General features: G+C 44.8%; 1 protein-coding gene across 1 annotated transcript in view; it reads right to left on the bottom strand.

Moving 5' to 3' along the window:
- The window catches only part of Gpld1 (glycosylphosphatidylinositol specific phospholipase D1), a 41,121-nt gene that overhangs the window by 7,759 nt on the left and 17,847 nt on the right, over positions 1-15,515 (bottom strand). The window contains exons 11-20 of the mRNA XM_013035222.1: positions 12,144-12,209; positions 10,548-10,668; positions 8,944-9,083; positions 7,402-7,588; positions 4,447-4,557; positions 3,093-3,167; positions 2,837-2,993; positions 1,313-1,454; positions 506-611; positions 332-425 (exon numbers count right to left, since the gene is read on the bottom strand). Of these exons, the coding sequence (XP_012890676.1) occupies positions 332-425; positions 506-611; positions 1,313-1,454; positions 2,837-2,993; positions 3,093-3,167; positions 4,447-4,557; positions 7,402-7,588; positions 8,944-9,083; positions 10,548-10,668; positions 12,144-12,209 (1,199 nt within the window). The remainder of the gene's footprint in view (positions 1-331; positions 426-505; positions 612-1,312; positions 1,455-2,836; positions 2,994-3,092; positions 3,168-4,446; positions 4,558-7,401; positions 7,589-8,943; positions 9,084-10,547; positions 10,669-12,143; positions 12,210-15,515) is intronic.

Below are 15,515 nucleotides of genomic sequence, written 5' to 3'. Positions count from 1 at the left end.
TATGATGCATCCTCAGATTCATTCCTGGTGAACTGATTTATAAAATTCTTCTCTAGTCCCAAAGCCACTGGTGCAGGGATTTAAAAATACAGTTACTTCCAACCTCATTTTCAACACACTCTTGAAATCTTAGAATCTCTATTTTAGTAATGATAGAAAAGTCAAGGGAGTTTAAGTAACATTCCTCAAAGGTATGCAGTTTGCTACTGATGAACACAGGAAATATCTAATCCCAGTCCTGACTGGCACCAATCTCCTAACTTTCTGGGCATCTGACAGGGTCAAGGAGCCACAGGATGGAAAGGAAGCAAAATCGTGGCGCATGACCTACCGTGAGTTGGGGCCCCAACCACCAGCACTTGTGTCAGGATGCCGTTCACCTTCACGTGGCCACTTGACAGGGACGTGCCCAGTTTTCCCATTGCCTGTGAAATGCCATCGATCAGTGTTGCACAGCAAGGAAACTACTCCATTTCTGCTGTCCTGGGGAGGGAGAGGGCTATACCTTGTCTCCAGAAATGATAAACTGCTTTTGGCAATTTGGTGGGAAGTAGCCATACACCCTTCCAAGGCTTTTTTTCTCACTAGCACCGTGGAATAAATAGCCAAGCCTGGAAAGAAACAGTGAGCTCAGCTGCCAAGGGTCCCACTCCAAGGGAAGAAAACACAGCTCTGCCCCATCACACCTCCCTCCCTCCTCCTTTTGTCCTTGTGTCCTTAGGCGAAGGGCGGGACCACTGGATTCCAGCAAAACAGTACGGAAGCTCTTGCACTTCTCAACTGAACACACACAGGGATCCTGCTGCTAGGGGCCCCATTGCTTTTCTCCAAATCCCTACGTTAAAGTCTTAACTTCCAGTACTTCAGAATGTGACTGTATTTGAAGACTGGTTAACCAGGTGACTGAATTTTTTAAAAAGGAGATAGAGTGGGTCATAATCCAGTCTGATTTATTTCCTTGTAAGAAGAGATCAGGACACAGACACACTTGGGGATACTGTTTTATGCCATAGGGGGATGAGAGCCATCTGTAAGCCAGAGAGAGACCAACCCTGCTAACACCTTGCTCTTAGATTCCAGCCTCCAACTCTAGCATAGGACAAATACATTTCTGTTGTTTAACCCACCCAGCCTTGTGGAACTTCGTCATGGAAGCCCTGGCAAATTCAGACATTTATCTGCTGCCTTTTAAATTTCAAAGATGGAGAATATGGAAGATTTCCCTGCACTCATAGTTGATGAGTTCCCACAGCAGCTGGTACCTGCCTCTGTGCTCAGTGATCCCCAGAGCTCAGTATCAGTACCTACCTACCTAGTAACATTCTTCCAGACTGGGCTTCCGACTAGCAGCAAGGTTCTGTTGTTCACCATGACACTGTGAAGGGAGTATCCAAACCAAGAGAAGTCTTCCTCACCTCTCACCAGCCAATCAGCCTCTGCCACACTCAGCGTCTCTAAAGAAGATACCCAATCCCTTTAAATGCAAGGTCTATCTGGACAGGTCCTGTTTGTAGGCCAGCAAGAAACAGCATCATTCTGTTGAATTTTTGCCAGAATTCATTCCTCCTATCAATCCCAGGACTAAAACATCAGAAATAGATCTCTCTGCTGGGTGCTGGTGGCTCACACCTATAATCCTAGCTACTCAGGAGACTGAGATCTGAGGATGGCAGTTCAAAGCCAGCCCAGTCAGGTTCGTATCTCTAATTAATCCAGAAAAGGCTAGAAATGGAGGTGTGGCTCATGTGGTAGAGTGGGAGCTTTGAGCAAAAGAAGTGCAGGACCAGTGCTGAGGCCCGGGGGGAGTGATGGGGGGGGGGGAATGAATACATTTCTGGGGGAATGAAGAGAAGGGAGAAAGAACAGAGTCAAGAAGTCAACGTATAAACTACAAAATCAAGAAAAAATACATTTCTATGTCTCATCCTCATGAGCAATAGGAAAAATAACCTATTGGCCCCTTTGGTTCTGTATGAAGATACTATCTTAAAAGCCCTTCTCTGGAAAACTAAGAGCACACTGGGTTACCTTTGTCCTAAGCCTTCTTAGCATTTCTATTTTACATTGAGAAACTACAAAAATAGCCTGTTTGGGTTGGATGTGGTAGTATATGCATGTAATCATCTGGGCAACTCAAGAGACAGAGATAAGAGGACAGTGGCTCAAGACCAGCCCAAGCAAAAAGCTGGGACCCTACCTCTAGAACAAGTACACACCTGTAATGGCAGCTACTTAGGAGGACTATAGTCCAAGTTCACATGGACAAAAGCAAGAGACCCTGAAAGACTGAAAGCAAAAGGACTGGGAACATTGGCTCCCGTGATAGAACACACACTCAACATCTTGAGTTCAACCCCTAGTACCAAGAAAAAAACAAAGAATAACCTATTGGCCCCTTGAAACCTGCGTGAAGAAATTGGGTCAATTTTTCTTTTCTCAGTGAATCTATGTCATTTGCTAGAACATCTGTAAAGATAAGAGACTGTTATTAGATCTGGTGAAGCCAGGTGCTAGTTTAATCATGCCTGTGATCCTAGCTGCTTGGAAGGCTGAGATTGTCCAGCCCAGGCAGAAAAACTCAAGAGACCTCAACAGCAGCTGGGCATGGTGGTATACACCTGTCATCCCAGCTGTAATGGGAAGACTAAAATAGGCAGAACTCAGGCATGTTCCTGGACAAAAAGCCCTTTCTCAAAAATTACCAATACAAAGAAATACTGTAAGAAAGAAAGAGATGGGAGAGAGGGAAAGGGAGGGAGGTCAGTCTTGGTAAAATGATATAAGGACATAATCACACATGTGATGGGTGTCTGCCCCTTCCCCCATCTGATACTACCTTTGTCACTCTGGCTGGGGCTAGAATAAAATGCAGCCACAATTCCTTTCTGCTTCCCTCCACCTGGTGCAAAAGGGGAGCCAATCACCAGGTCTGGCTCACTGTCTCCATTCATGTCTGCAGCCAGGAGTGTCCAGCCCAAGTTGCAGTAAACATCCTTCAGAGAGACCAGAAGTGCACGCTGTTACTGAGCCCTGGGATAACTGAGGTGCAGCCAGATCTCAATTTCTGCCCCTGGATAACCCAGTGGACATACCTGACAGGAGATGGTGATGTTCGGGGAAGAAGGCAGTCTCCCTTGTCTGGATCCATAGTAGACATACACTGCACCCTAGACAAGGATGGTGACAGGCCATCATGCCATGAGCCCCAGCCCAGACCATCCTGCCATGAGCCCCAGCCCAGGCACTGAATTTTTTTCTTAACCTGTCCCTGCTATCAGACTGTGCAAGCCTAAAGTAAGTGCTTTTTGTTGTATTTGTTGGGGTTTGTGGGGTTTTTTTCTCTTGGTTGGTTTTTGTTGTTACCTTGCTAGAATTGAGGCTTGAATTCATCATCCCTTCACTTTTTTTGCTCAAGGTTGGCACTTGACCACTTTGAGTCACAGCTCCACTTTTGGCTTTTTGCTGGTGAGAGATTAAGAGTCACGTAGACTTTCCTGCCTGGGCTGGCTTCGAACTGTGCTCCTCAGATCTCAGCCTCCTGAGTAGCTAGGGATTAAGGCATGAGCAGACAGCCCCCGGCAACAAGGACCATGTTTATCACTGCCTCCTCACTGTCACACTAAGGACACCACCATTCAGAATCAGTAGAATGACTTAACTCCCTGCGCCAAGGCCCAGCTCCATTTCAGCCTCTTCCCTCCCTGCCTGCTTGCGCCTCTGAAGAGAACTCAGAATTTGTTCATCATCCATCAGGGGACCCACACTATTCCATTTCCTCTGGTGGGTCAGTTTTTCTCCTAACTTGCCTGTCTCCATCCCCAGTCATTCTACATGACAGGTAAGACCCATCTTTCCTCTCCAAATCTGGCAGACACTAATTAGGCTGCGGAAGCAAGGAAGGGCTGAGACAGGTGCCAGCTCAGGATGCTCTCAGGATGCTCGGCATCGCCCAGGAGCTAGACGCACTTCCAACCGGAAGTGACAAGTCACTCTAGAGGGAGGGGGAAGGACTTAAGCAAAAGTTCTGGCGTGAGTGAGCCAAATGGGTGGGTGGGGTTCAGGATGTGACAGATCCTTTTAGAACTAGAGCATGAAGGAAGGGACAAGGAGTGAGCTGTGCTGTGGTATGGAGAACTTGTGGGACCCAGGATCTCTGCTCTCTGTAAGAAAATAGGAAAAAGGCAAGGCCCAGAGAAGTCACTTCTTCTTGCGATGACAGAAAGCTAAGCATTAGCTGGGCTCTCTTGCTAAGCTTTCAGCACTGTGAAGCAAAGTACTTGATGAATCTGGCAAACCATGAGGCCCAAATCAGTCCAAGGAGGTGGGATCAGTGCTGTGAGGTAACCCTCACAGGACCCGATTGGAGCTTGCCCTCACCTGCTCAGAAATGGCTCCCCCCTTTCCCCTCCTTCCCTCCCTCCATCTTCCCACCACCAGCAACCTTACTTTGTATGTGAGCTGCTCTGAGCCCACGGAGGGTGCTCCCACGGCCAGGTCAGGCACCCCATCCTTGTTAAAGTCCAACACAGCCAAGGCTGAGCCAAACCGACCTGAAGGCTGAAGAGGCACAAGTTACAGTCTTCAAAACAACACTGGAGATCTTTTGCATGGAGAGCCTGGGAGCGTACCACAGCTAAAAGGCTGGAGTACTCCAACACCTTTACCACTGTTGCGTTGGGTAGCTCTGCCCTGAGGGTATTTTTGGCATGTCTGTCTGTCTTGGGGTCAGGGAGGGTTTAAGGGGCAAGGACTAGGTTTGTAGAAAATGGTCTTACATGTACTTCACCCAACACTAAGTCCAACTCTCCTTCAAAAGTATCTAAAATAACGATCACAAGCAATAGCTTGACATCTGTGGGATACTCAGGACATTTTAGACCCAACTGTCCAAGGCAGTAGTAGGGCTACTCATTAAATGTAATTGATATCAAATAAAATCTTAAAATTCCTCATGTGCATTCAGAGCACATGTCAAATGCTCTGATCCCAGTGCTTAGTGGCTGTGACACTGTACCATGCAGCTACAGAATGGACCCATCATGCCAGAGATCCATGGGACAAGTGTGACCTAGACAGTTTTAAAGTGCCTCACATGGATTAAGACATCTAGTAATTATTATCCACACTCATAATTACAGCTGGAAATCTATCTGCTCAGAGACAGTTTTCAGTTTTTTTCCAAGGTGGATTCTTTCTCAGATAGATACAGATGGATAGATAGATAATAGACAGATAGATAGATGATAGATAGTAAATACATATATATGCATACACATATATATCCTACTATTGCACATATATACACATCCTTTATTATTGTCTATTTTTCCTACTGTCTACAACCAGCCTAAACCTTAAAGTAATTCTTTTTTTGGGGGGGGTCCGGTCGTGGGGCCTGAGCTCTGGGCCTGGGCGCTGTCCCTCAGCTCTTCAGCTCAAGGCTAGTGCTCTACCACTTGAGCCACAGCGCCACTTCCGGCTTTTTTCATTTTGCTTATGTGGTGCTGAGGAATTGAACCCAGGGCCTCAGACATGCAAGGCAAGTGCTCTACCACTGAGCCACCTTCCCAGCCCCTTAAAGTAATTCTTTAAGTTCCACTTCTTTCACAACTCACATTGCAATACTACTTGCCACACCCTACATGCCCCAGTGCCCAATCTATCATCCATTGGCAAATCTCTCTGTGCAATAGCATCTGTATACTCTGCTCATTGTGACAAAGCATGAACTTGATAAACAAGAAGACTGTGCTGAGAACAAGGCATGCTGGGTCAGGGTGGGGACCAGAAACTAGTCCTATCCTCCCCACCTCCCCTACACGGGGGGGGGGGGGGGGGGGGGGGGGCGGGGAACTGGCTTGTTCCATTACCAGCAGCCATGCTGGGAAACCCTTGGCAAGGCGGCCAGTTTTTCCTAGTGAAGCATAACGGCTAATCCTTGAGTTATGGACCCTAATCCTCCACTATAGACAAGGACACAGGCTGGTGGCAGCCCAAGGCTAAGGCTCAGGATTCTCATCCTCAGTCTCTGCCTTAATCCTGCTATCTTCCAAATCACCAACAGTCACTCACTATAGACAGGAACCTAGAGCCAGCTCCTTCCTCAACCAAATGAAACTTCCAGAAAATTGACCCCCATCCACAAGAAGCAGCTGCCTCCTATTTCCCAGTGCATCTGAGCCCAAAAGATTATTTCGACTTTACCCAGCAGTCTGGCAGGAGGGTGGCTTTGTGGAGCACTGAGAAGCAACAGAAATGTGTTGCTTTATTTTGGAAATTCGCCTCAGGACTGTGTGAGCTCATACAAGGGCCAGACAAATTATTTCTACATCTCAGGTTCAACACTCCTTCATCAGAGCCATTATACTTTTTTGTTCTTTTTAAATAAATATTCTAGTAGGCACCCTGATTTCTCTCTATTAACTGTTGATGGAGAAATAGCTTTTCCAGGGAAAGACCTCTGATCCAACCCTAGCACTTGAAACTCTGAGCACCACAGTGCAGGGCTAGTGTTCCTCCACAGCCCCCACACTCTGGGACTAATAGCAGGGCTCTGCCTGTTGTTTTTATTACTATTGTCGTGCTTTGTGGCAAGCACTTCAGGACCTAAGTACTCATTGAATGAATTAATAATGCCCACATTCCATGAAGAATTGTATGATCATGTGGGATTCAAGGGCTGAATAACTACTCAAAAGGAATGAAATCTGAACGAAGACTAGAGTTTACTAAGGTGCCATTGTTGGGTTTTTTTTATTAAAGTGGAGGAACTCAGGTAAAGAGTACATGGGAACTCTGTCTTTACAGTTTTTCTGTGCAGCTAAATTTAATTTCTAACAAGGTGGGGAAGGGAGAGGAGAGAAGAAAGGGAAGAGAGAAGAGAGGAGTAAAGAGAGAGGTAGGGAGAGAAAGACAGGACAGAGGAGGAACGAGGAGGGGAGAAAGGGAGAGTGGGAGGGAAGAGAAGGAAAGGAAGAGAGAGGGGAATTCAGAGGAGAGGACTCTTATTTGGTGCCCCTCTCCTTGGGGAGTCTCACATTTTTTTCCTTTCGGAGTTTTCCTTTTGCTTTTAAATAAACATTCTGTTTACCTTAAAAAAATTTTAATCACAATGCAATTGGATACTCAAAGAAGTTCTACACCATATGTGTGTTGAGAATGCATTACATGAAATACTCAAGAGTTTACAACAGCGTGAGATAAACAGTGTAGGTGCTTCTGAAGATAAAAGTGCTCCATAAATGTTTCTTGTTACTGCTTGTTATTCCTGAAGACCCTGCCAAAGGATCTGGGCAGTTGAGACGGGGTAGAGGGCTGGGTTACCAGCACCATAAATACATTTTCAAGAATTCAGGCAGTGGCTTCCTGACCACTGAGGGAGAAAACTGGTGCACGGCTCACCTGGAAGCCCTCCAGGATCCCATGGGCCTCCTTGTCCAGGTCCAGGTCAATGGGGGGCAGGCCCAGCTCATTGCCATAGATGAGGTACACACGCCCAATCTGGAAGCGGCCGGGATGGCTGTAGCCTGGTGCACCTGCCACGAGGTCACTGTAGCCATCCTGATTGAGATCCGCCGAGACCATGGCCCTTAGGAAAGAGGGCACAGGACAGCCACTGCAAGATCCACTGAGGAGCGTCGGTACAACTGTCTCCTGCCTCTTCCCTTCTAAGAGTTCCATGCTTTAGCTTTCTCTCACTGATACTCCTCCCTGTGTGGCTGCTATAAACATCTACTTTGGAAACCATATTGTTTGAGTGACTCACACTCTCACTTTTCACAAAAAAAAAAAAATAGCAATGGACAAATCAAGGCCTCTGGACCACATTAAGTAGCCTCACAAAGCATTGTGTCCTATATGTCAAAGCAAAGCACCACTTTACATCCTGGGCTGGCCCGAGGAAGAGGATATGCGTACCCAGCAAAACCCCCAGCCAGATATACACCACTTTCTAACCTGCTTACTCCAATGTTACCAAATCAAAGATGAGCTTGTGCTAGATATTCTTTATTTCTACCATAGCTACACAGAACACCTTCCATTGTGTTAAGTATTCAACATATTTAATGGAGGCTTTTAAATGAGATTCATGATTTGCCAGTGATAGAACTGGACAGTTTTTAAAAGGTTCAAATGCCACTCTTAGGTTTGCAAAGCCCAAAAGCTATTTGATTTTCCTAGCGTGTATGGCCACATAAAGAAACAAAAGCCAGGTACCAGTGGCTCACATCTGTAATCCTAGCAACTTGGGAGACTTGAGATCAAAGGGTTGTGGTTCAAAGCCAGCCTACTAGGCAGAAAAGCCCTTGAAACTCTAACCAAGTAATCACTAAAAAGCTGAAAGTAGAAGTGTGGTTTAAGTAGAAGAGTATGAGAGTGCAAGCCCCAATGCAAGAAAGAAGGAAAGAAAGCAAGAAAGAAGGGAGGGAGGGGAGGGGAGGGAAGGAGGGAGGGAGGAAAAGAGGGAGGGAAGGGAGGAGGGAGGCAGGCAGAGAGAGGGGGAGGGAGGGAGGCAGGCAGGCAGGCAGGGAGGAAAATAGCAGGTCACAGGGAAAGGGGCAAAGCTTTTCTAAGGCTGGGATGCCAGGCCAGAGGAACCACTGTGTTTTGTCCCTCTGAGAGTCAGTGCTGGTTTAGGAGGTCCTGGGACTTTGGCTTCGGTGTGTGGCTGATAGTCTAGCAGAAAGCCTTTTTTGACTCTTTCACTTAGGGGGCCAAGAACAGCCACAAATGAAGCGACAGCATTCACCTCCCAGCCCTCTGTGCTAAGGCCAAAGACATCAGTGACACTAACTCTTACCCACTAAATTAATATATTTTCCTGATGATGAATTGAGAAGAAAATAGGGTGCCAACAGATACCACATAAAACTCTTCACAAGGGGCTGAATTAAACAAATACTGATGGCAACATTCACAAGTCCAGTTGTATCTTATACATACCAACCAAGCCTGGCATAGGGAACTGAGGAGAAGTAAGAGGCTGAGGGGCTGGAGACATGCTTCAGTGTCTTCTGAGAGCTGCCTGAAAACATCATCCGTAATTTCTGTTCCAGAGCCTGGTACATAAAGGATACAGAATCCTGTCGGGAAAACAAACAAACATCAAAATAGGAAAAGGTACACAGAACTTTTGTAAAGCAAAGGAGCTAAATAACTCCAGCAGTGTTAAAAAACTGAAACAAGAGCAGGGTGGTGGTGGCTCATGCCTGTAATCCTAGCTACTCATGAGCCTGAGATTTAAAGATGGCTGCATAAGAAGCCAACCTGGACAAGAGTCCGTGAGACTCTTATCTCCAATTAAATATCGCCAAAAGTGAAGCTGTGGCTCCAGCAGTAGTGTTAGACTTGGCACAAAAGCTCAGGGACAGTGCTCAGCCTCTGGATTCAAGCCTGGGAACAGACACAAAAGTAAATAAAACAGGGATTCCTAGCAACAAGATCACTTAGAACAGGCAATCCGGAGAATGACTTCATGATCCCCAAGTTACACTGAGAGAGGGCGGGCCAGCATGGGAAGAGTTAGTTTGGACCTACCCAGAACCAACCATATTGATTTGCAGAGCTTAACTGAATAATATTTACAGACAAAAAGCTTAGAAAAGCCAAGTCCATTCAGACTAGATCTATAATTGTGTTTATAGCTTTTTTTGGTTTTGTTTTGTTTTGTTTTTTGCCAGTCCTGAAGCTTCAACTCAGGGCCTGGGTGCTGTCCCTGAGCTTCTTTAGCTCAAGGCTAGCATTCTACCACTTGAGCCATAGCACCACTTCCAACTTTTTCTGAGTAGTTTATTGGAGATAAGAGTCTTATGGACTTTGCTGCCCAGGCTGGCTTTGAACTGTGATCCTCAAATCCCAGCCTCCTGAGTAGCTAGGAAAATTACAGGTGTGAGCCCCTAGCACCTGGCTTGTGCTTATACGTACTTATCAAATAAACTGGACAATACCAAGATGTCAAAACTACCCTCTAAGCTACACTTACATTAAGGTTCAAGACCTTGCTCAAATATCACCTTCTTCATATAATAGCTACCAAGATAAAAATTATCTTCCTGCTATCTATATCCGCCAACCTGCCCTTCCCCCCTGCACACCCGCCAAGGGAAGCATGGTATTTAGTATGTGCTACTGCATCGTGGCTACTTTTTTGTATTTAACATGATATCTATTTCCCGATTTTATATTCCCATGAGAGCAGGTCATCATTTAGAACATGGCCTCATGGATGCATTTCATATGCAGTGTTGTCCCTCACCTTGTGGCTGTGCACGGTGAACCTTCAACATTGCCGACATACTTGGATTAAGGCCAAAACAGCATCTGCCCAGAGCTGCCTTGGACTCTACCAAACGACAAAGGCTAGTCAGGTGCACACACACATCTTAGGGGTTCTCTGGAACATACTACATTTAGATGCCAAGGCTATTCTCTGGCCTGGCACAAGCCCAGGTAATGGTCCTTGGATAGCCAATCCCTAGGGACTCTAGAGAACAAGTTATCTCGGGAAACCGTAGAACCTTTCTCCATTAATAAGAGGAAGTTCTTACCGGGGTCCAGGAATCCACACTGAAGAACACTCCTCGTCCAGTGTAGTTTACATTTTTTCCAATATCTTTACTTAAGGATAAGGTCAAATTCCTATGAAAGTCACTCTTCTGACCTTTTGTGCTGTTGAAAAGGCAGAGCAATAAGATGGTTAGCTGAGAAAAATCACTGAATAGAAGATAAAGTCTGCATTTCCAGCTGGGATATAGCTCAGTGAGAGCATCACCTAAGATGCGCAAGGTGCTACCCCAACCACCAGCACTCAAAAAAAAATAATCACAAAATTTTAATACAGAAAGATTGAAGCCAGACACTAGTGGCTTATAGTCCTAGCTACTCTGGAGGCTGAAATATGAGGATCATGGTTCAAAGCCAGCCCAGGCAGGAAACTCTATAAGACTCTTACCTTCAATTTTCAAAAGCTGGAAGTGGAGCTGTGGCTCAAATGGTAGAGCCCTAGCCTTGAGCATAAAAGCTTAGGGACAGCGCCTAGGCCCTGAGTTCAAGCCCCAGGACTGGCACACAAAAAATGGGAAGAAATAACTCAAAAGAACAAAATTTTAGAAAAACTTGCACTATAGAAAAATCATACAATAAACTTTCAAGGCATAAACCCTATCCTTATAGGAACTGGATATTTCTATATCCAGTTATCTTTATATCTATAGCTTAGTGGTAAAATGTCTGTGTAATATGTAAATGGCCTTGGGTTCAACTTCAAGATATAAAACAAAAAAACCCTCAATATTTCCTATAGTCTCAAAGTGCAACAAGAATAAAAAGGCCTTCAACATTATTGAATGAATGAATGGTTGTTCCCTGGCTCTGGCAGGAGATCCCAATTATTCTAATACAAACCAGATCTCCTCCTCAAGAATGAGCAGAGAGGGCTTCTCCCTGTCCTGTCTCCTTGATAAATGTTTTTACAAGATGAACTCTGGATAAGGTGTATGTAACAGTGACCATAACAGCAATAAAAATACCAACTATGATTTACAGAGCCTCACTGTGAACAAACTGCCTTATGTTCATGATCATACATAGATACATACACAACTTTCTTTGTCCCATTAAACAAAAGGAGGAAGATACAGCTCAAAAATACAGCACTTCTCAAGTGGTAGAGTGCTAGCCTTGAGCTGAAGAGCTGAGGGACAGTGCCCAGGCCCAGAGTTCAGGCCCCATGACCAGACCCCCCCCCAAAAAAAATACAGCACTTTGCCAGGCACCAATGGCTCATGCCTGTAATCCTAGCTACTCAGGAGGCTGAGATCTGAGGATCGCAGCTCAAAGTCAGCCTGGGTAGGAAAATCCATGAGACTCTTATCTCCAATTAACCACCAGAAAACCAGACGTAGTTCTGTAGCTCAAATAGTAGAGTGCTCACCTTGAGCTGAAGAGCTCAAGGGCAGTTCCCAGGTCCAGAGTTCAAGCCCCACTACTGACCTCCCTCCCCCCAAAAACAGCAATCTGTTAGTCACAGGGCTGTGAATGGCAAAGCTAGAACATGAACCTCTGATTGTCTTAAAGACCCCATACATTCAGCACTTAAAGGGAAGAATGTTGTTTTTCTGTAAATGGTTTTGGAATCCACCTACCTGAGGCTGTTGTTCTGCTGACCACCACATGCAATGAACAGAGGGTTTTCAGGTAGGCTACAGTCACTGGGAAACAGACATCATTATTCTACAATCTTTTCAACCAGGAGTTTGATCCAAGAATAACTAGTAAAGTTTAAACCACTTTTGAAAGGTTTCAAGTATCCCTTACCTAACCATACAGGACCAGGGAAAGGCCATAATCTTTCTAGACATGATGGCTACACTGACAGGTTAGTGACAGACCTCAGAATCATACCTTCTTCCACTTCCCTGCTGGGTTGCCAAATGTTAATATGAAATATCCCCAGAATTAGAGATTACGACAGAAATTGGGCTGAAGGACATTGCCTTCTGCCTAGTTATGCCCATGTATGTCCAAATTCTTCTCAAGGGCTCAATTTCATTCTCTTAAGAAAATTCTACATTTTTGGTACCTAAATAGGAAATGAAATGTCCCCTTTTGACCTTGGAGAAAGATGGCTTCTAAGAAGGACTTTCTTTCCCATCCTGAACAGAAAGATCCAGTAAGGAAGGGGAGTTGACATTTTGAAAGGAATAGTGTGTGCGTGTGTGCGTGTATGTGTGTGTGTGTGTGTGTGTGTAAGAGAGAGAGAACTAAGGCTGAACTCATAATCTAACTTGTGTTTGTATGTGCCAGTCCTGGGGCTTGAACTCATGGCCTGGGCTCTGTCCCTAGCTTTTTTGCTTAAGGCTAGTGCTCTATCATTTGAGTCACATAACCACTTCCAGCTTTTTCTGAGTAGTTTATTGGAGATAAGAGTCTCCTGGATTTTCCTGCCTTCCTCAGATCTCAGCCTCCTGAGTAGCTAGGATTACAGATATGAGCCACCAGTGCCTGGCAGCCTCTAACGTTTATGTAGCTTTTCGGCTCAAGGATGGCATTCTACCATTTAGGCCACACTTCCACTTCTGTCTTTATGCTGGTTAATTGGAGATGAGAGCCTCACAAATTTGTCTGCCTAAGCTGGCTTTGAACTGGGATCCTCAGCTCTTTGCTTATTCTTCATTATAGACATGAGCCTCTATCAGCAATGGGGCTGGAAGGAAGACTTCTTTGAAGGAGATCTGTATGAGTGTCACTGAGGGAGGCCTTGTGGGAGTGAGAAGGTCTCACCAGATACAGAAGTGAGGGAGTAAGAAGTGAGGAGAAGCTGAAGGGGAGCTGTCTGTGTCAGCTGTGAGCTGAGATAAAGGTTCTCTGAGTCCTCTGTTCCCCACCATCATCTAAAAAGAAGGTAGCTCGGCCACCTTCCCACCTGCAAACCCATTTTAAGGTAAGTAGAGGTCTTATCGAGGCCATAGACATGGCTGCCATCCATTATTTCATTTTTTTCAAGAAACTATAAGTTTCAAACATCATGAGTTTGGGAAGCTAAGCTATTATTAGTAAGTTGGAAGATGCTTGTTAAGATGAAAATATTTGTTGTTTTTTTTTCTGTTAGGAACTTATTCATTATCTTTCTTGGAGTCCTTTCCAAATTTACCATGAATTTGTATAAATTCTGACAAATCTTTTTATGTGTAAGAAAACAATTTGTAGAAATGTATGTCTGGTAAATTAGGACACAGATCAAGAGACAAGAACTCTGTTCCTCTCAATTACTTATAATCAAAGGAGGAAGTTCAGTTACACATCTTTTTCACTATGGCAGAGCCAAATGCAAACCAAACAGGAAAATGCAGGTCATTCACTATAACACAATCAGGTGCAGAGTCCTTCCTTCTAATAATTTTCATAATAACAGTAGCCCACATTTTCTAAGTGCTTACTCACACCAAACCCTTTGAATGAGTGTTCATTTACTCCATATATCCTTATAACAATAGAAAGATTACTGTGTCCATTTTACAGATGGGAAAAATGAAGGCTTGGGGAGGTTAAGCAACTTGTTTCAGATGACTCAGTAGTAAGTAGCAAATCTCTCAACTTCCAAACCCCAACCGCTCTATAACCATGTACTCAAAACTCCATAGCTATGGTAGAGGGCTTAGGGATATGACCTGAGATTTCTTTCACTATGGAAAACTGCATTTTTAACATTTTAACACACACAGGTTCTAGAGCTTGAATTCAGAGCCTAGATGCTGCCCCCGAGTTCTTTTGCTCAAAGGTCTACCACTTGGGCCATAGAACTACTTCCAACTTTTGGTATTTAACTGGAGATAAGAGTCTCATGAACTTTCCTTCCTGGAACTAGCTTCAAACAATGAACCTCACGTCTCAGCCTTTACTGATGTGAGCCCGTGATACCCAGCACTATTAAGACTCTGTATCTCTGCCAAGTTGTTGTTCACTGAGCCTTTAAAAACAAGTTTACTATGTAGTAATCTAATTAAGGGAATTTTATTTCAAATCAACACAATGTGAAACTACAATATTATGTGAATACTAGCAAATGCTTTAAAGGGTACCTTAACATCATCCAGATCATAATATTCTGAAGCTCTGTTCCTCTAGGCCACTCTACCTACCAACATCCACTCTTGTATGACCCTGCCATGTAACTGTCTCCCAAACTCAGCCCCTGCCCAGAAAACCCTATATACCCACTGCTGATGGTGAGACCAGAACTTTGGTTTCATCCCGCCCTACATTAGTCCCTGCCTCCTGCCCTTCCCACCACTCCCTGCCTGACACACTCTGCATAGTAGTAGAGTAGTGGGGAATGCCCAAGACTAATGACAAAGGGGTTCTCAGAGGAACCTTGGCTCCCTTGGAACTACAGGTGGATTTTTCCTAAGAGTTTCTTTGCAGCTGGAAGTGGGCTGTGCCTGTCAACTCTAATCCATATATGGCAGCTCCAACTTTCTTCTCGACCTGTCGAGGACAAGGAGGTAGACCAGCTGTCCTACCTGAGTTCTGGGGCAAAATTCTGCAGAAGAGTGTGTTTGATCTATCCCTTTCTAATTTTATTTTGGAAGCTAGAGAAGATGTGGCTAGGTTTCTAGTAGCTTCTGTCCTTTTAATAATAGGTGAAATACCCTCTTGGAACCCCCCAAACCCTAAATGGTCAGTCCATATGAAGAGGAAAATGATGACCCCCTGGTTCCACTTAGAGCACAATCAGTGGGAGAGGTGACACTCCTCCACTAAATGTGCTACCATAAAAGAAACAGATGGAGCACCACCTGGAGAGGCTGATTCCTTCCTACCTGAGCTATATCTCATAGACCACAAACTTTGCAGTAATGATGTCTCCATCTTGGCATTAGCTAAACCAACTGGCTGGCTTTTGAGATGGTCAGATGACCTAACTTCTGTCTTGTTCTCCTTGGATAGTTTAAGACAACACTTCAAGGGATTTGTTTTGCTTTTGTTTAATCAACTGAGAAAATCTGAGTGTTCTG

Source organism: Dipodomys ordii, unplaced genomic scaffold (assembly GCF_000151885.1).
Source record: "Dipodomys ordii isolate 6190 unplaced genomic scaffold, Dord_2.0 Scaffold206, whole genome shotgun sequence".
NCBI lineage: Eukaryota > Metazoa > Chordata > Mammalia > Rodentia > Heteromyidae > Dipodomys > Dipodomys ordii.
Note: the sequence above shows the minus strand (reverse complement) of the source record. Positions and strands in the feature narration are given on the sequence as shown.